Source organism: Pelodiscus sinensis, chromosome 20 (assembly GCF_049634645.1).
Source record: "Pelodiscus sinensis isolate JC-2024 chromosome 20, ASM4963464v1, whole genome shotgun sequence".
In the NCBI taxonomy this organism is placed as follows: Eukaryota; Metazoa; Chordata; order Testudines; family Trionychidae; genus Pelodiscus; species Pelodiscus sinensis.
Genome location: NC_134730.1, coordinates 13844398 through 13863539, shown reverse-complemented (window position 1 = coordinate 13863539; position 19142 = coordinate 13844398). Strand labels below are relative to the sequence as shown.

At 47.3% G+C, this 19142-nt stretch overlaps 1 protein-coding gene across 3 annotated transcripts in view; it reads right to left on the bottom strand.

Annotated features, from left to right (window-relative positions):
- LOC142819112 (uncharacterized) overlaps positions 1-19142 on the bottom strand; it is a 111246-nt gene that overhangs the window by 5433 nt on the left and 86671 nt on the right. Inside the window, exons 1-6 of one of the 3 annotated variants that reach the window (XM_075903731.1) lie at positions 12408-12697; positions 11198-11548; positions 9084-9159; positions 5281-5396; positions 3844-3896; positions 1435-1590 (exon numbers count right to left, since the gene is read on the bottom strand). In XM_075903731.1, coding sequence (XP_075759846.1) covers positions 1435-1590; positions 3844-3896; positions 5281-5396; positions 9084-9159; positions 11198-11548; positions 12408-12447 — 792 coding nt within the window. In that variant the 5' untranslated portion in view covers positions 12448-12697. Of the gene's footprint in view, positions 1-1434; positions 1591-3843; positions 3897-5280; positions 5397-9083; positions 9232-11197; positions 11549-12407; positions 12698-19142 lie in introns of those variants that run through there. The other 2 variants (XM_075903732.1, XM_075903730.1) reach the window with 2 other exon arrangements.

The window sequence follows — 19142 nt, the reverse complement described above, 5'->3', positions numbered from 1 at the left end:
TTGCTGTCCCGGGCAGGTGGTCGGTAATATATCCCTACTGCTAATGTCTTATTATTGGAGCATGGACTTACTATCCATGGTGATTCTATGGAACATGTTGATTCATTTAATATTTTTATTTCATTTGATTCTACATTATCTTTCACATACAGTGCCTCTGAGCCCTGGTCTACACTAGAGAGTTATTTTGAAACAACAAGCGGAGCGTCCACACTACCATGCCCGTTATTTAGAAATAAGGGGCTGGTTATTTCAAAATAATTACTCCTGCTTTCCTTGGGGAATAAGCTTATTTTGAAATATTTATTTTGGGAGTTATTTTGAATTATTTATTTTGAAATAATTTCCTAGTGTAGACCTACAGAACCTGTGTATGTGCCTATTACCCTTTTCAGCCAAAGCAATCTGGTGCAGCCCTCTCCTGTGGCTAAGGGTGTATCTACACTGCACCCTAAACTTGAAATGAGATACACAATTTGTGCTACTCAAATCATGACTCTTATTTCGATTTTATTTTTAAATTTGGTGCATCTACACGGTGCCAAATTTTAAAATAATGTGCTATTTTGAGCCATCCCTTTTTCCTCATGCAACGAGGATTACCGGGATAGCAAAATAGCGTGTCCCTTATTTCGAAAAATATTTTGACATAACGGGCAGCTTGGGTAGGCACAGGTAGCCATTCCGGGATACTTTCAGTATCCTGAAATAGCCTTGCAGTGTAGCTATACCTTAAGCTACACAAAGAGGAAAAGGAAGCGAGGGTAAGAACAGGGAACTGAAATCCACCTGCACATTGGCTATCCCAGGGCCTAGGTCCCTAGTCAGATTTGGGCCCTAGATACTTTGTAGGGCTCATTCTGAGCTCTCAGGTGAAGGCCTTGTGAACTCAGCTCCTCTCCTGAGCTGGTGTCTAGCGACTCTAGGCTCAAGGAACATCAAGGAAATGAGGAATGTGGCTTGGGTATAAGACTTCTCGAAGGGGATGTGTTTGTGCAGTAGCTTGGGATTGGTTGCCCAAAGAATGGTTCTTGTTTGCTATTGGCCCCTGTCCTGAGTGTGTGAAGGAGGTGCAGGAGGATCTGCAGTGTAAGGAGCAGCTCTAGTAGAAAGCAGGGGATAAGGGAGAAAAGACTTTCTTCTCAGAAAAAACTGACTAGGTCACCTAGTCTCCCTGGATGCAAATGCCAGATTGTATCATAAGCCGTGAGTCTACCTGCGGCTCTCAGTCTCACAGGGAGCCCCACAGCAGGGCTTGGGACTCTTTGTCTGAGTAAGGCCCCTGTATTGAGTCCAGTTTTAAATAAGTCAATTTCATCTTCAGTCTGCAGAGCTGGCTGGGCGGGAGGAAAGGCTAAAGTTTCACTCGGAGGAATGATTTGAGTTAGCTGCTGCCTGGAACGCCTCATGGCAGCTATTGCTTTGTCTTCCTACCTGAGGGTGGAGGTGGATTTCCTCATAACTGCAGTCAGGGTTCACGGAGTTAGGCAGGGTGTTCACATTGCTGTAAAACCCTGTTTGGGACGTGGCTGCAGGAGGAGCCACAACCGCGTACTCTGGGCTGCTGTCTGCTGCATTGTTCCCAGCCGCCTAAAACAAAGAAGAAATGTGTTCAGTGCAAGGAGATGTGCCTAGGGCTCCATGTCTTAGTTCCAGCACCTTACTCCCATGGCAATTCCAATGGCTACACAGTCAATGTGACTATTTTAAAGGTGGGGTTCAGTGTTCCTTGTAAGCTGAGTGCTTGGGCAGCTATCCAGGAGAGATTCAGCTGATTAGCAGAGCACCCACTGCTAATAGCATGTGTTTCTATTGGTGGTGCACATCTGGACTTGTCTTGGTGCACATAATTAACTTTATTCCACACATGGATAAAAATGAGAGGGAAACACAGGTGAGGATGCTGACTGTGTACTAGTTAGTTTGTGCCCTTCATTGCGCCAGTGTGGGGCCACTGCTGAGGGCAGATCTGTGAGGAACTGGTAAATGAAAGCATGAAACCAATGACAGGCCTGCAGTAGCAGCAGCAGCCCCATCACAACCACCTGTTGTGGCTCATTGTTCTGTTTTAGTTTTCCTATTTCCAGTGGGTCTAAAAAACAAACAAATCAGTTTCCTGTGTGAATTCAGAGGTTCCTCATTTAGGCTGTTTCTCTTTCTGGGAAATGAGACAGTAGGTCAGTCTGATGAAATTCAGTGAAGGCTGAGCCAGTCTATTGAGAATGGTCCCTTCCTCTTGAAGTCCTATTTATTCTCTAGCTTCTACCACACAACCGCTGTCATTAATGGGACATTTAGACCATGCGTGGCTTCTGAAAGATGATATGTAAATTTGGTTTGAATATGCATATCTTCCTGTTTTTTTTTTCCTGGAAGAGTCTTTTCCAATATTTGGCCCATCTACATGGGGTCAAATATCAGAAAAAAACCTCTTTCGAAAGGCTCCCTATTACTCCTAAAAGGAGGTTTACAGGGGGCTTTTGAAAGAGGGTTTTTTCCGATATTTGGCTCCGTGTAGACGGGCCAAATATCGGAAAAACCTTTTCTGGGAAAAAATGGAAGAAGATATGCACATTTTGTGCATGTCTTCTTTTGGAAGCCATGCATAGTCTAGATGTGCCCGATATGAGGTTCTATGGGCTGATATGTTCAGAGCCCCATGCACATATAAATGTGCTTCTTAGCGACCAAAGAACTGACTTGGCTATCACAATGGTTTGGTGACTAGGTTCTGCTTTGGCACAGTCCCATATCCTGGTGGCTGCATGACACAATGTATACTTTCCAGTCTGAATGTGCTCATTGTCCTCAATGAAGTGGATCTGAAAAATTTCGGTCTCTGAATTGAACAGAATCTTTTCCTGTCTCTATACTTTAGGTGGTTGGAGGACCTTGAAAGGCTTGGTGAAAAGTTTCTACTAAGTCATATATTTGATTAGTTTGTCCAGTCTTCCATGAAGAGATCAGGATTGCTTTTTGGGGTTTCTTAAAGGTCCTTATTAAAAAATATTGATGAACAACTTCTGTGAATAATTCCTGGTCTATAAGGGTATGTTTATATTGCATTCCTCTTTCGAGAGAGGAATGCAAATGCAGTCGAGTGAAATTGCAAATGAAGCACGGATTTGAATTTCCCGTGCTTCATTTGCATAATCGCATCTGGTTGCTTTTACGAAATACCCTATTTCGAAATAAAAAACGCTCTATAGATGCGGTTTTCAAAAATAAACCCTTCTTTCGAAATAACCCTTACTCCTTATAAAATGAGGTTTAGCGGTTATTTCGAAAGAAGAGTTTGTTTTCGAAATAACCATGTCTACAGAGCATTTTTTATTTCAAAATAGGGTATTTCGAAAAAGCGGCCGGACGTGATTATGCATATGAAATGCGGGAAATTCAAATCCACACTTCATTTGCAATTTTGCTCGGCTGCATTTGCATTCCTCTCTTGAAAGAGGAATTCAGTGTGTATATATGCCCTAACTTATTCATGAGCAATCTGTTGCAAGTCTTAAAACTTTGAGTTCACTTGGTACAATTCAACCCCTTGATTGATTCCCCTGGTGAAAATTCATGCTTGCAAAATCAAAATGTGCTTTTCTGTGAATATTCTGCAATATTTGTTTACAATTCACTATTTAATCAAACATTCCTGCTGGGAGAGAACTTGATCTAGAAACCAGAAAACAAATGCTAAGGTGACATGAAGAAGGTGGAAGGTAAAAAAATAAATTAAAAGTTTGAGTATCTGCAGGGCATTGACTGCTTTATTTGTCCAATTGCATCTCCCTATGACAGAATTTCAGAGGAGATGTTACCAGGACATACTATTATTTGTCTTACCAAATTTGACAGCTTGATTTTCTTGTCCTTCTGCACGGTTGCTCCTGAAAGAGCTGGATGAGACATAAAAGAGATCACATTAAAGCAAAATAACAGCAGTGGATGAGGAGGTAACTGATTAATATGTGAATACGAATGTTATCAGTGTAGGATAAAAATCCCAAGGGGAGCTGCAGCAGGAGGAGTGAAATTGACATAAGAGCTTTGCAGTATTAAATTGCAAGACTGAGATGTGACTATTTTTCAGGGGATGGCCACACCCATGATAAGTGAACAAGTTTCCTTCAGTCCCATAAAGTTTGTTCATAGCCACTTGTCCTGGCTCTCGGTGTTCTGGGATGTTCTTTAGCTCTAATTTACCCGTAAATGTCTTCTAAAGGCCCAGTAAGCAGTAGAAATGTTGGTAATGCTGCTAGAGAATATTAAACTTCCATAGTTCGGCAAATTCTCTGGTTTGGCACCAGCCAGGTCCCATCCGTGCTGGACTAGAGAGGTTCAACGTTTAGATACATTTTTGGATATGTAGGAATCCCGCCCCCCTCAAAAAAACAAAAAACAAAACAGTTTGATATGACTTCATGTTGCTGAATCTTCATTTTTCCCTGAAAAACAGTAAAACTTTACGTAGCTCTAACAGAGATGTAGAATAAACACCATTCTGGGAGCTGTCTGCAGTTTTGCACAATGTTGCAAGTGGGTCTTTGAGGTACTTCAGATGTTCTTTGTTGAGCTCAGGGGGTGTGATAAGCAGAGACATCACTTGCATCAAGGGGGCTAGAACAGTTTGTACAGTGAGGGGTGCTGAGAACCATTGAGTCAAACTGTAAACCCTGGATATTACAGAATCCACATCTAGCCAGGGTATATGGCAGCACGCCTGGGTCCAGCAGCTATCCTTTGAGGAATTCTGGATTTTCCATTTGGGGAAGAGGGAGGGAGGGAAAGAAGCAGCAATGGACACAGATTCAGGATCAGAAACACAGTGGCTATGTCTAGACTGGCATGATTTTCCACAAATGCTTTTCCGTTAAAGCATTTGCGGAAAAGAATGTCTAGATGGGCACGGACGCTTTTCCACAAAAGCACTTTTTGCGGAAAAGCGTCTGTGCCAATCTAGACGCCGTTTTGCGTAAGAAAGCCCTGATTGCCATTTTTGTGATCGGGGCTTTTTTGCGCAAAACAATACTGCGTTGTCTACATTGGCCCTCTTGCGCAAAAGCATTTGCGCAAGAGGGCTTTTGCCCGAACGGGAGCCGCATAGTATTTCTGCAAGAACACTGACAATCTTACATGAGATCGTCAGTGTTCGTGCGGAAATTCAAGCGTCCAGTGTAGACAGCTGGCAAGTTTTTCCGCAAAAGCAACTGCTTTTGCGGAAAAACTTGCCAGTCTAGACGCAGCCAGTGACTCAGAGGGCACAGGCAGGATTTCACTTACCTTTTTTTCTCCTCTTGGACCCTCTCACCAACAAAACAGCAGCGATCAGAAGCAAGAGCAGAACCAGTAGGACGCACGGTGTCAGGATGTAGAAGATGATGCTATCTGAGGAGTGGCTGGGAAAAGAGACAGTCTGTTTCCACACTTTCTCCTTCAATTGCTCATTCAGCCAGGAGCAACTGTTTGCTGTGTAGCAGGCAGTCAGCACATTGATATTCTAGTCCAGGGCTACTCAGCTTTGGAATCCCTGGGGGCCACAATGATACAGCACATGCTGAGGGCCGCAACTTAAGTGTGGTTGTATTTACATACAAATATATATGCAAATAACTTCTTTCACACTGACGGGCATGAATACAAAGATTAAGGCAAGACTACACAACACTCAGGCCCTATTTAAGTCAGTTCTGCTGATATTAATAAAACACAATATTTACCCGATTTCCACCCATATTACAGCACTTTTAATAAGCAAGACAGTCCAGGGATTTAACTACTATCAACAGAAGACCATTATATTGACTACTTTTTTGTTTTGGCTCCTACCCATGGGCCACATGTTGAGCCCCACATAAACTCAAACTGCATCGTGGTCCGCAAACAAACAGGCTGCAGGCTGCATGTGGCCCATAGGCCATGTTTGAGTAGCTCTGCTCTAGTGTAAGTTATTGCTAACTCAGGTCACCTATGCAATGAGTTTGACACCTGTACCAAACAGCAATGTGAGTAGCCAGTAACCTCATGCAATCTATAAGAAGAGTCTGATGGAGCAGAGATAGTCTGTGCCCTGTGCATGTGGGAGAACAAGACCTAGGCCATGGCTTGGTGCACTGGAGGAGAGAAATGTCACTCAGGAATGTATTTGTAATCTGCTCTAGTGGTACCACCATTGTATTGTTTCCCTGGTAAAGCTTTGTTTGGATCTCCTTGGGGGATGGGAGGCTGGTCACGCCCAGCCAACCCCTCCTGCCATCCTACCAGCTGATTCTGGTGGGTGAAGTTTAATGATGTCCAAAGCTTTGTTGGTCTGGTGATCCCCTACTTCATGCTTTATTTATCATGCATAGTGTCTTATCTGGGCACTGTATCTCTCACTTGATGGAAAAAAGCATAGCCAGCTACTTAGCTAACTTCATCTGTCCCTTTTTTATCTTATCTTTGAGCAGCACCTATGGTACAGCTGATAAATATGTACTTTAACTTGTGTGGTGACTTTTGTTAGTTCTTTGATATTTCAGCTCCAATCTTCTGAACATTTTAAACAAATACTTATTATAAACATGCTTAAAGATAAAAAAGCATGTGGCACGGTTTTAGGATCAAGGCCTTTCAACATTTTGGCTCCCTTAAAGTTTTTTTCCCTGGAACCAGGGATTCTGTAGTCTTAATTCACTGTTAGTTTTAGAAAACAAAAATATTATTTGGTTTAAAAGAGCAGTGTCACATCAAATTAAGCCCCAAATTTAGATGTAAAAACTTTTACAAAAACCTAAGACCAACAGATATGTTGCCTCAAATTGTTTTAAATTCCAGCGTGAACAAATAAGGATGTCACTTGCAGTAGCTGGCAACCCGAACATGGCCAGATTGTGCCAAGGTGCAACTAATTAGAAGCAAAACTGAAGCCGACCAGTCTGCTTTCATTCATCAAGATGTACGGAGCTTAAAAAGCAAACAAAATCTATGGGGACAAGATCATTATATTTTTATAATATTGCAGCTCTAAATAGTGCAGCTTGTCCACACTTGGAGCTTGTTCCACGCTGAGGCTAAGTCTAGACTATGGGGCTTTATCAGAAAAACTATGCAAAATGTGCTCTATATTTTGCATAGCTTTTTCAGTTTCTTTTGTCGGCAGAGGCTTTTCCAACATTTGGTCCATCTAGACTGGGCCAAATGTAACCCCCCCCTCTTTTAGACGCCCCCTTACTCCTTGTGGAATGAGGAATGCAGGGGCAACTGATAGAGCGTGTTTGCTCTTCCGCAAAAAAAGCAGATGAGCAAACGCGTTCCCTGTACATGAAACAGTTCTTTTGGGATACCAGAGGTATCCTGGAAAAACTGTGTAGTTTAGCCGTACCCTGATTTAGCTGCATCCTTTGCTGATTCACCTTCTCAAGAATAGATAGCATAGATAAGGATGTGGATGTCCATGGGACTAGTCACGTGACTCATATTGCTCTTGTGTAAGGCCCTACCAAAGCCACAGTCCATTATGGTCAGTTTCATGGCCTTAGGATTTACATTTCACATTTTCAGCTACTTAATCTTGAATTTTCACTGTGTAGGAACCATGGGGTCCTGACCGAAAAGAAGATGAGGGCGGGAGGGCAGGAGGTCACAAACCTGATGCAGGGGATCATGGGACTGCCACCCTTATTTCTGTGCTGCCTTCTCTGAAAGCAGCAACCACAGATCTTTCTGCAATCCAAGAGGAGGAGGTGGGTCTGGTCTGGTCTGGTCTGGTCCCTCCTCCCACCATCAGAAAAGTTTACAAGGGAGGGACAGGTCCTGTCCTTTCCCTACCCAGTTGCAGCTAGGAAGCCCCCTTTGATGGGGTGCTTCTAGGAACAAGGAGACATCAGATTCTATGGGAAAGGGCTTATTTCAAGGTCTATGATGCATTATTCATGGCTGTGAAATTGGTAGGGCCCTGCTCATGTGCCTACGTGCTCGCAGGGGTAGGCGCTCAGAGGTGGTGCAGGAAGTGGAAGGGACAAGCAGAAAGGAGGGGTATGAATGAGGAAGGGTGCTGCTTGCAGCAGCATGACCACATGCTTACTCAGCAGACATATGCATCTCACGGTGGTTTAATAAGAAGGGCATAGGCAACTGGTGCCTGGGGAGGGGGGAAAGTGCAAGGAGAGGCACCCAAAGGAACAGGGATGGGGCATGAGGATGCACTGCATTTAGCAATTAAAATGTTGGCAGGGACATCAGAGGATGGTACACCACCAAACCCTTCCATGAGTCACCTATGGGGGAAGGGGTGATCATATCCGATCTGACTGAGCTAAGCACATGAGCAGTCCCACTGAACTTCAGCAGAAGAAGAAGGGTCATAGTTATAGCCCCAAAGTGCTTCACTCATTCCTCAGAGCTGCAGCCCAGGCAGAATGACTGTTCTGTGCCAAACAGTGAGCAATCCTGTAGCACCTTAGAAACTAACAAACATACATATCTAGTATTATGAGTTTTTTGTTAGTCTCTAAGTGCCACAGGACTGCTCATTGTTGTTTAAAGTTACAGACTAACACAGCTATTGTATGGTTCGGCCCATGCAGCACCAAGGAGACAGCTAATGGTCCAGGTTGCAGGGGGAAGAGGGAAATGAGAAAAGATAGAGGTGCAGGGTTTAACATCCAGGCCAGATCAGACAGATGTACAAAGGCAACCACAAGCCATGATTTTTCCAGTCCCAGACCTGATGCCTTGTAAAATGCAGTACTGAATAGTGACAGGGGTATATATCCCTCAATGTGGCACTGATTCCAGTGAGATGGTAGCCCACAGGGTCTGTTTACACTGCAGCTGGGGGCAATCCTTACAGCCTGGGCAGATCTTCCTATCTAGGGGGACTCACACTGATGTGCTAGGAATAGTTGTCTGGTATAGCTTAGACTTTGCAGTTTGGGCTGCCAAGCTCTGGGGGTCAGCCAAGTGCCAACGGTGGTGTATTTGTTTATTTGTAGCTGCCATAACAAGCCCCACTATCACCAGTCTGTGTACCCAGGCTGGGAGCTTGCACCCCGCTGCAGTATAGACATCCCTTACGTGAGCCTGGTTGGAACACTGGTACTCACACAGAGGTAGTGGTGTCTTGGTATGCGGAGATGCTGGATTTCCCTTCTGTAACAGTTGTCAAGGTGGAGGTAGATTCTGGGGGGGATGGAGAAGTGGAGTGCTGTGTCATTGATGGAGTGCTTGTTGTTGGTTTTTGGGAAGTAGTATCTGTCAATTTAAAGCAGCCTCAGTCAGACTTCGTGAGACATTCCTGTCCCTAAATACAAGGTGCAGGCCTCTAGAGATGCAGGAAGGGATGTTCCTCTCTGCAGAGGTCCCTGCAGACTCTGGTGGGGTAGAGGAACCATGAAAGCCTTGTAGTCACCAGGGCAGAATTGCCCCAGCAGGAGTACTGGATAAGGCTGCAAACAAGTGGTTTTATGTTGCCTCCGTCCACCGAAAACACTGGCATGGAGCATGCCAGGCTGGAGGGGGGGGGGGGGGGCTCTGTTTCTCAATGTCACTAGAGAAACTCTTAGGGGATGTAAAGTGGTAGGTGGACAACCCTTGGGGAGGGGGCAGGTTGTAGGAAATTAGAGCAGCCACTTCTTTGCCTAGTCCCCAGGACAGCCCAGAACTGGAGAGTTGCAAGAGTGCTATAAAGCCATCTTTGCTCCCCTCCCTCAGGGGCATGCCACCAAGAGGCAGAGCATGGAATTTGGCCAAACCAGGCTTTGCAGAAGGAACAGGACAGCAACACTGTTAGTGCAGCCGCCCTTGCTGCTATCTTTGCTCCCTTCTCTCTGGCTGGTTCCCCACAGCAGTGGCTGCAAGACGGGAGAAACAAAGGAATGGGGCTTTACCTAGTAAAAGCTGCCAGAATCAGTCTTTTTGAACATTTATAATTTGTGTCTGTTTTTCTTTCCTGTCTCTTTATCTGCTTTAAATGCAGGGAGGAGTCTCTGTATCCAGATGCTGACTCAGGGAATGATTAGAGCAGAGAACTCCTGCCTGGAAGAGACACTTGTTACTGCTTTCCCTGCCATAGAGAGCAAACAAAGCCACCTCCAATGCTCATTCCTAGGGGTACTGTCTGCACTGAGGCTGCTTACCTGGCAGGATTAAGGAGCACAAGTCAATCCATCTAGATTTCAGGGCTGGAACTGGACTCCACTAATGCAAATTCTTAATGAATCTGAGATTTGCGAAGAGGAAGGGGGGCACTAAAGGGCAGGATCAATATTTATATTTCCCCTTAACCAGTGAAGTAGGGCATAAAGTTGGGGGTGGGGTTGGTCCCTTCAGAACATCAACCCTCTCCTAAGAACGGCCATGCTGGGTCAGACCAATGGTCCATCTAGCCCAATATCCTGTCTTCCAACAGTGACCAATGCTAGGTGCCCCAGAGGGAGAACACAGAATGGGTGTTCATTCAGTGATCCCTTCCCCGTTGCCCATACCCAGTGTCTGGTGAACAGAGATTAGGGCACCTGGAGCATGGGGTTCCATCTCTGCCCATGCTGGCTAAGAGCCATTGATGGACTTATCCTCCATGAATGTAGTTAATACTTTCTTGATCCTTGTTATAGTTTTGGCCTCTACAACATCCCCTGGCAGGGAGTTCCACAGGTTGGCACAGCCAGTCTTTTCTTCACCTGGAACATGCCCTTTCTGGCCAGCGAGTCACACAACAGAGATGCCCAAACCCCACTGCTGCCAGCTCCTGTCCCGGTTCAGGTAAGGGCCTCAGGAGGAGTCCCGTGGAGCTCTGACAGCCCCACCCCCGAGAACCACAGACCATGCAAGGTTCCCCTTTGAACCTCAGGGAGTGACTGGGACCCGGACGAGCAAACAGGAGTCAGCCACTGCCAGACCCGGGAGGGACACACCGAGCGGGGTGAAAGCAGAGCCCCTCCCCCGCCGCAGCCCCCTCTCCCACCGGGGAGCTGCCCCAGTGCACGGGGATATGCCCCGCCACGTGACTGACAGGCCTTGCCGCCCAGCCGTGGGGAGGGGCGGTCAGCGGGGTGAGCGCTGGGCTGGGTGGCGCGGGACGGGGCACTGGGCCCCCCTGTCCCCGCACACGCGTCTCGGGCCGGGCTTTGTGTTTACAGAGCGCGGGCACCGGCCGCCTGGCTGCGGGCCTGGACTCCGCCCTCCCGCCGTGAGCTTCGAGAGCAGCGCAGGGAATTACCTGGGGAGACGGTGACAGACACAGTGTGCCTGGAATCAAACCACCCAGACTTCTCTACCCCGCAGAGGTAAGTGCCGGCGTCGGCCGGTGTCAGGTTCTCCACGGTCACAGTGAACACGCGCCGGGTGCGATTGTCTCGGATGGAGAATCTGCCCTGAGTCACCTCGGCCTCCGACCCTGCTGTGGTCTCCACTATGTGCCCGTCGGAACAGCGCCACGTTTCTAGCCAAATTCCTTTCCGGCACCAGAACTTCGAATTCTTCTCATCGCCCTTCTCATACCCGCACTCCACAGTCACCGACCCGCCCAGGTGGCCGCGCACTGACCCGGGGCCCGTCACTGCCCAGCAGCCTGCGAGAGACAGAGACAGTGAGACACGGGGCGCGGCTCCCTCCTAACAAACACGTACGAGGCGCGGGCCCGGACTGCGGCTGCCGGCGCGTGTGGCCCGCGGGGAAGAGCCGGGCAGCGCTGGGAGGGAGGGACCCGACTCCGGGCCCGCCGGGCACCGAGCCCCCAGAGACTCGCTTCACCCCCCTCCCCACGTGCCGCAGCTTTCCCGCCTCTCAGAGGCCACGAGGTGAGGCCGGGACCCACCAGCCCCTCGTTCCAAGCCGGGGCAGCAGCCGCTCTTCCTGGCAGCAATCCCTGCAGGAGCATGCCCTTGCCATCGCGCCAATCACACAGCGCTCCGCAGCACAGCCCTGCGAGGAGCAGCGCTCCCCGTCCCGCCGGCTCCCAGGGAAGGGGCACGGCAGGAAACGTGTGAGCGGGACAACAGGCGCTGCTGCAAGTCTGGACTCCCTGTAGCTGACAGCGCGTCCCAGGGGAAATGGAGCAAACGCTTCGTGGCCCGGAGGGAGACTGCAGGACGGTCCCGTTGTCCCCTTGCGGGCTGGGTAACTCCCTGCAGGTTGGTGCTCGACACTGGCAGCCTCGCCAGCGGGTGAGCTCTGCAGAAACCTCCTGCTGAACGAGCAGCTCCATAAGCCGCAAGGAGCCGTTCAAATGCTCGACCCCCCCGTCTGAGGCAGGCACTTTGCAAAGGTACAAAGCCCCAGTCCCTGGGTGCAGGGACCCCGCAGGCTCACTGGGATCCCCCCTCCCTCCTCAGCAGCCCCTGCCCAAGAACACGCGGGTTGCAAAGGGCCCATGGAAGCCCAGCGCCAGCTTTTTCTGCAGGTGCCCGCAGAGCAAGTTGCCCCCTTACCTGGGAGAAGCATCCAGCCCAGAATTGGGAAAAGCCTCATTGTTCTGCCCCTTGCCCTAGGCTGGCGGGAGTCTGTTCCAGGGAATCTCTCCCCAGGAAAATCCTTGTCGGGTTACTAGCAAGCAGAGGGTCTGGGTTGTGCTGCAGGACTGTGCAGTGACGCGGAGGCTCGCACTAGCTCTGTCATTGCTGGGGCTCCTCTTATCTGTGCTCTCTCACTTCCCTCGGAAAAGGCTCAGGGGAAATGGCCTGTGTCTTCGTGCGTGGCGGTTTGGTGGCTGGGGCTTCTGTTTTTGTTTTGTGATACTTGCACTATGCAGCATGACTTCCTACAGGGCCTGGTGGAAAACGGAAACCGCTCTAGCAAGGAGTTCCTGAAATTTCTGTGAATTTACACCATTAAGCCCTTCATTTCAAGCATGCAAAAACACCCAGCTTCCTCTTATTTGGCATATCTGCTTGTCCCAAGCAGTGTGTAAACCCCCTCTGCTCAGTCACTCAGCCTAGCATTACAGAAACCAAACTCCATCTGCAATAACAGAAGCAAAAACCAAACCCATCCAGTGGCACTGCATACCTCAAGGTTGTAGGTCTGTTCTTAGAGATGATTGAATTTTTCAGGAAAGAATGCCTGCTGTGCAGAGCAATGCTTAATGAAAACTGAATGTTTCAGGAAATTTCCAGTGAAATGATTTTTTAAAATATGAATCCGTGTTTCAAAATGAAGTGACAATTTTAGTTTTATTTTGACTTGGATTCTTGTTTCCTTTAGTTTTTTGGGTCTGGGAGGAGAAAGAAGTGAAACAGTATTTTAAATCAAATCAAAAGGTTGATTCGAAATGAAAATCCATGTTCTTCTTTAGATCCAAACTTCTTCTGGAAAAACCTGGACATTTTCAACAGAACTTTTGAACAAAGTAAAGGGTAAAGCCAACACACCCCAGAATGAAAGCAGGTAGAATTGATCATGGGACTTTAGGGGTTAAATCCATGTGCCTTTACCACATGAACTAATAGCCAACTGGCTCTTAGCTAAGGGTGTAGAATAGACTTCATTTTCCATTGTCAGTGGGCGCAGTGCCTTTGGGTTACAAAAGATTTTGACTTATTTTTTTAAATTTCTCATAGGGAAAAGTGTCTGTTTTCTGACCAGCTCTGCTAGTCCTATACTCATCTATCTTATCCCTGTTTAGATCAGAAACACTTCCCATCATGGACTGCCTCTGACTTTGTATTTGCACAGATCCCAGCACAACCAGCCCTGATCTCTTTTGGATCCTTTGGGTGCTGCAAAGCTAGAAATAGTTAGAATCATAGAGCTGGAAGAGACCTCAGGAGGTCATCAAGTCCAGCCCCCTGCCCAAGGCAGGACCAATCCCAACTTTGAATCCCAACACACCCTACTGCATCCAAAACTGTTGACCCATTGGAATAAAAAGCTAAGGGCAAAGGCTTTGGCATTCATTGCCACCTTCGTATTGATTGCAGGACTGAGTGTTACGCACTCCGATTTCTAACAGTGATTAAGCAACATGTATCCAACTTCATCAAGCTTGTGACTAATGCAAACCCTTATCAGTGACCAATGCAAATCGGTGACCAATGTGACCAGTACAAACCCTTATTAGCCAGGAGATAGAAAGGATGTCCCTGGCCTCTGTTTGTCAGAGGCTGGAGATGGATGGCATGAGACAAATCACTTGATCATTGTCTTTGGTCCACCCGCTCTGGGGCACCTGGTGTTGGCCACTGTCGGCAGACAGGCTACTGGGCTAGATGGACCTTTGGTCTGACCCAGTACAGCCATTCTTATGTCTGTGTCAAGAGATCAGCAACTCTGATCAATTGGCAAGTTACACAGCTAGATGCTTGTGAAGGGTTTGCGGTTGGAAACAGTGACTGGGGGCTTCTCCCTGCTTGAAAGACCTCAGAAACATTGGTACAGCTGTGCTGCTGTAGCACTTTAGTATAGACTCCACTTAGCAGCGCAGGAAGGGTTCTCCTGTTGACGTACTTATTAGAAAGTTACATCATCTTACTACCATCTGCGAGTCTGTTTGTTCAAGAACTCCTCCTAAACAGTAAGAGCTAGGACTGTTAAAATTGGTATGCTGCTTTCTCTTATCATAACTTAAAGCAAAGTCAAGGTTTGGTTGTGCCAGAACAATGGGATGTGCCTGAAATTCATAAAATAGAAAGGGAGGAGTCTGGTAGGTGAAAGTCATGCTCTATAATGATCACAGGAGGCAGCAAGGGGGTCAGAGATGCGGACTGGGACAGCTGCAATCCCATTGAGCCAGCAGGAGGTATGGGTGGAGAAAGGGACAGCTATCTACTATATATTTCAGAGAGTTTGTCCGTTTGTGTGTCTGTCCTCCAGCTGGGGGACATGCATTCTTCTCTTGGCTGTGTCCTCAGCCTCTGCAGTGGCCATGTATAGACACTTCTCACCTAGCCCCAAGCTGCTGCAGTGAGAGCAGTCTGGGGTTGACCTCTCTCCTTGGGACAGCCTGCACACTGAACCCCTCATCCCCAACCCCACTGCAGAGCGATGATTTTAATGAAGAAAAACAAAACTTATTTGAGTTAAAGAATAGAACAATGCTGGAAAAACAACGAATAGTCTATCAGCACCTTAGAGAGTAAAAAACAAGTAGATGGTATCATGAGCTTTCATGGGCACAACCCACTTCCTCAGTTGAATGGAGTTATTAAAGATCCAATTCAAAAATAAATATGGGAACTGAAACTGGACCTTTATTAACTCCATTCATCTGAAGAAGTGGGTTGCGCCCACAAAAGCTCATGATACCATCTACTTGTTTTGTTAGTGTGAGGGTTCATTCACCACCATAGCGGGGGTCTACCATCTGTCTCCGGGATCCGCCCCTTTCACTGGCAGGGTACCTTCCCTCCGGTGGTGTTTCCCCTCTTTCTTCCAGGCCGCGTCGTCTTCTTCAACACACTGCCCTCCGGCAGTGCCCAAGTCGGTCTCTGAGCCCCCCTTCCGGGGGTTGTTTCTCCTTCAGCAGGCCTTTCTTCAGGCCCTGCAGTCTGGGGGGGGGGGTGGGGTTGGGTTTGCCTGGCCTGGCCCCAGGGAGCTTCCTGCTCCCCCAGCAGCCAGACTTTCACTGCCCCCACCCTGGGAGCAGCTGCCCCTGTTTTTATAGAGCTCCCAGCTGGGCCCTAATCCACTAAGGCAGCCTCAGCTGGGGCTAAACTCCCCGGCCCTGCTCCAGGCTGGAGTTTGCCCTTAAAAGGCCAGTGCAGGGCAAACACCCTGTCACAGTTAGTCTTTAAGGTGCTGATAGACTATTCGTTGTTTTTCCAGCATTGTTCTGTTCTTTAACTCAAATAAGTTTTGTTTTTCTTCAGACTAGTTGTTGTTTTCTAAGTTTTTCCAGTTACAGACTATCTCAGCTACCTCTCTGAAGCTTTAGGAAAATGCTGGGTAAATCTTCTAGTGCTCTATAGGAAAATACCCACTGGCTATGTCTAGACTGGCATGATTTTCCGGAAATGCTTTTAACGGAAAAGTTTTCCGTTAAAAGCATTTTCGGAAAAGAGCGTCTAGATTGGCACGGAGGCTTTTCCGCAAAAACACTTTTTGCGGAAAAGCGTCCGTGCCAATCTAAACGTGCTTCTGTACAAAAAAGCCCCGAGTGCCATTTTCACGATCTGGGCTTTTTTGCGGAAAACAAATCTGAGCTGTCTACACTGGCCCTTTTGCTCAAAAGTTTTGCGCAAAAGGACTTTTGCCTGAATGGGAGCAGCATAGTATTTCTGCAAGAACACTGACAATCTTACATGAGATCGTCAGTGCTTTTGCGGAAATTCAATCAGCCAGTGTAGACAGCTGGCAAGTTTTTCCGGAAAAGCGGCTGATTTTCTGGAAAAACTGGCCAGTCTAGACACAGCCACTATGTATAATGGGCCAGAGCCCAGAGTGTCTTGTATTTCTTACAAAATGGGCACCTTTTCCCTCAAGGATGGAACAATTTGAATTGTGCTCAAAGTTCATGTTCTGTATTTTGGATTTTGCCACTTCAGTGAGAAATTTGTATACAATAAAGGTTTAAAACTCCTGTTAAATGGACAATATTTGATCATTCCTTCCCCATAGAGCCATTGTAATTACTGCCACTCGCCTATCTAGTGGGTGGTATTGAAATTAGGGCTGGGGACATGGTGGGCTACTCCACCTGGACTGGGCTGCTGGCTAACCAGTTACCGGTAAGAATCACCAGGTAAAGATGATGCTTACCAGTTAACTGGTTAACCACTGTCATCCTTAATTGAAATGCTCACATGCTCACCCAAAGCAAGAGTAAAGCCAAACACTTTGGTGGCACTGGGGCACTTGGAGGCCAAGTCTTTACACACTACACTGGGTAGTACTGATAGACCAGAGAGGACAATCTGGTGCCTGATGTCATTGGCACTATAGAGGCTAATGCCTACAGTGACTTTGGCTTTTTGTCCATACGCCCTCTCCTTTGGGGAGCCCTTTTTCACTTGTCTTCCTGTCATGCTCCTGCAGCTTCTGGCAGGGAGTTTTTTTCTCTGATGCCATAAGTGCAAAGGATTCAGACACCTGCTTGCCAGAAGAGCAGGGAGCAGACAGATGTCTCCAGAGAGTCTCTGCAGAACCCGAGGAAGCAGCTTTATTGCAAAATACATTTCAGGGGTATGTTACAGGTGAGTGGTTAGCGAAATGACCACATGTGAGATGCAATCTGAGGTTAACCCCTGAGACCAAGTGATGTTCGAGTCATTCCTAGGAGCTCACTGTAGAAGAGACAGGAGGGGTGAAGTGACTGTAGAAAAGGAGCTATAGAAAAAGCATCCAGCTTGTAAAGAGCCAAAATCAAACTGTAGGAAGGGGTGAGTCTCTCCTCCTAGCCACGCAGGCTCTGACAGCTTATACTTCCTCAGTGTTTGGAATGGGGAACTGTGCCGCTTGGGCTCATCCGCTCCTTTCTCCTCACACTGCAGTAAGCTCTGGATCCACTGAACCCTTCAGCAAGGCAGCGTGCTCCAGGATTTAATTTACACAGATCCACATAGGTCTAGGTGGCAGTAGCTGCTGTGCACAGACCTGGGTGCTCCAGCCTTCTTCTGCTAGTTCTGATCCTTTCACATCTAGGAAGGAGCTGCAACAAAAACACACATACCACCAGTTAGTGGATAAGACATGCTTGGAACTGACCTATCACGGAGCATGTGTTTCTCTTGCAAAACAGATCTTGCTATAGAACAGGAGAGAGGGGATGTCCACATGTATACACACTCTCTCTCTCTCTCTTTCCCTCTCTCTCTCTCTTTCTCACACACACACACAGGCAAACTCCCACACACATCATACAGGAAGGACTGGTGAATTAGCAGCACTGAGCATAATTAGATGGAATGTGTCACCCCAGGGTGTGAATCTGGTGACTCTCACCATGTCTGTCTGGCATCTCCCTGGAGTTCTTCCCATGCCATATGTTCACCCAGAGGATGCACAGAAAGATGGGGACTTTCCAGATGACCAGGAATAAGAAATTGATGCTGCTGAGCTTGGATCTATGGAAGAGAGAGTAAAATGCAGCTGTGAAACCCTGTCGATATGACCAGACTGCTCCCAATTGAGCATTCTTTGGCTGCTCTGGGTGATGGATGAACAAGGAGAAGAGGGACACATATGTCTACACTATGCGGCTACCCCGTGTCTTAACAAGCCTCCTGTTATTTTGAAATATTTTTCAAAATAACAGGCCTGCTATTTCGGCATCCCTGTAATTCTCATTCCATGAGGGTTTAGGGATGTTATTTCGAAATTTGGCGCTGTGTAGATGAGCCAAATTTCAAAATAGAATCGACATAAGATATGTAATTTGAGTATCTTATTTCGAGTTTAGGGTGCTGTGTAGACACACCCACAGGCCTCAGCACACTCCCTTGCTAGGACATCTCACCAGTTAATCACACTAACTGCCTTTGATCTACAGGGGACTGTCATCCAGACACCTGGACCCTCAAGTGACTGCACCCAGATAGTTCCTGGCCAGGGAATCTAACCCACAAAGTCCCTATGTTAGTTTGTTCTGGGTACCCTAACACCTAGGGGCTGTGTCTATACTGGCACAATCTTGCGCAAAAGCGGCTGCTCTTGCGCAAAAACTTGCTGCCTGTCTACACTGGCCGTGTGTTCTTGCACAAGTGAACTGACGTTCTAATGTATGAAATCAGGACTTCTTGCGCCAGAACTCTGACTCTCCCGCTCAGGAATAAGCCCTTTTGCGCAACTGTTCTTGCGCAAGAGGGCAGTGTAGACAGGCAACATGAATTTCTTGCGCAAGAAAGCTCTATGGTTAAAATGGCCATCAGAGCTTTCTTGTACAAGAGAGCATCTACACTGGCAAGGCTGCTCTTGCGCAAAAGCACATGCCAGTGTAGACGCTCTCTTGTGCAACTACTTTAACACAAGAACTCTTGCGCTAAAGAATTTTTGTGCAAGATCACGCCAGTGTAGATGTAGCCCTAGGATGTGAGCACTCTGCTTTTCTGGCTACAGAGTTTTCTCTCTACATGACGAGAAATATCTTTCACTCAGAGGTCTCATCCAGTGTGATGGATGTTTGAGAGTTTCTCAATGTGGAAAAAAAAATCTGGTTTCAATAAGATTCTGTTAAGAGGATGTGGATAATAGCACTAGATTGAAAATCACCTGGCATGTGGCTAAGGTAGAAT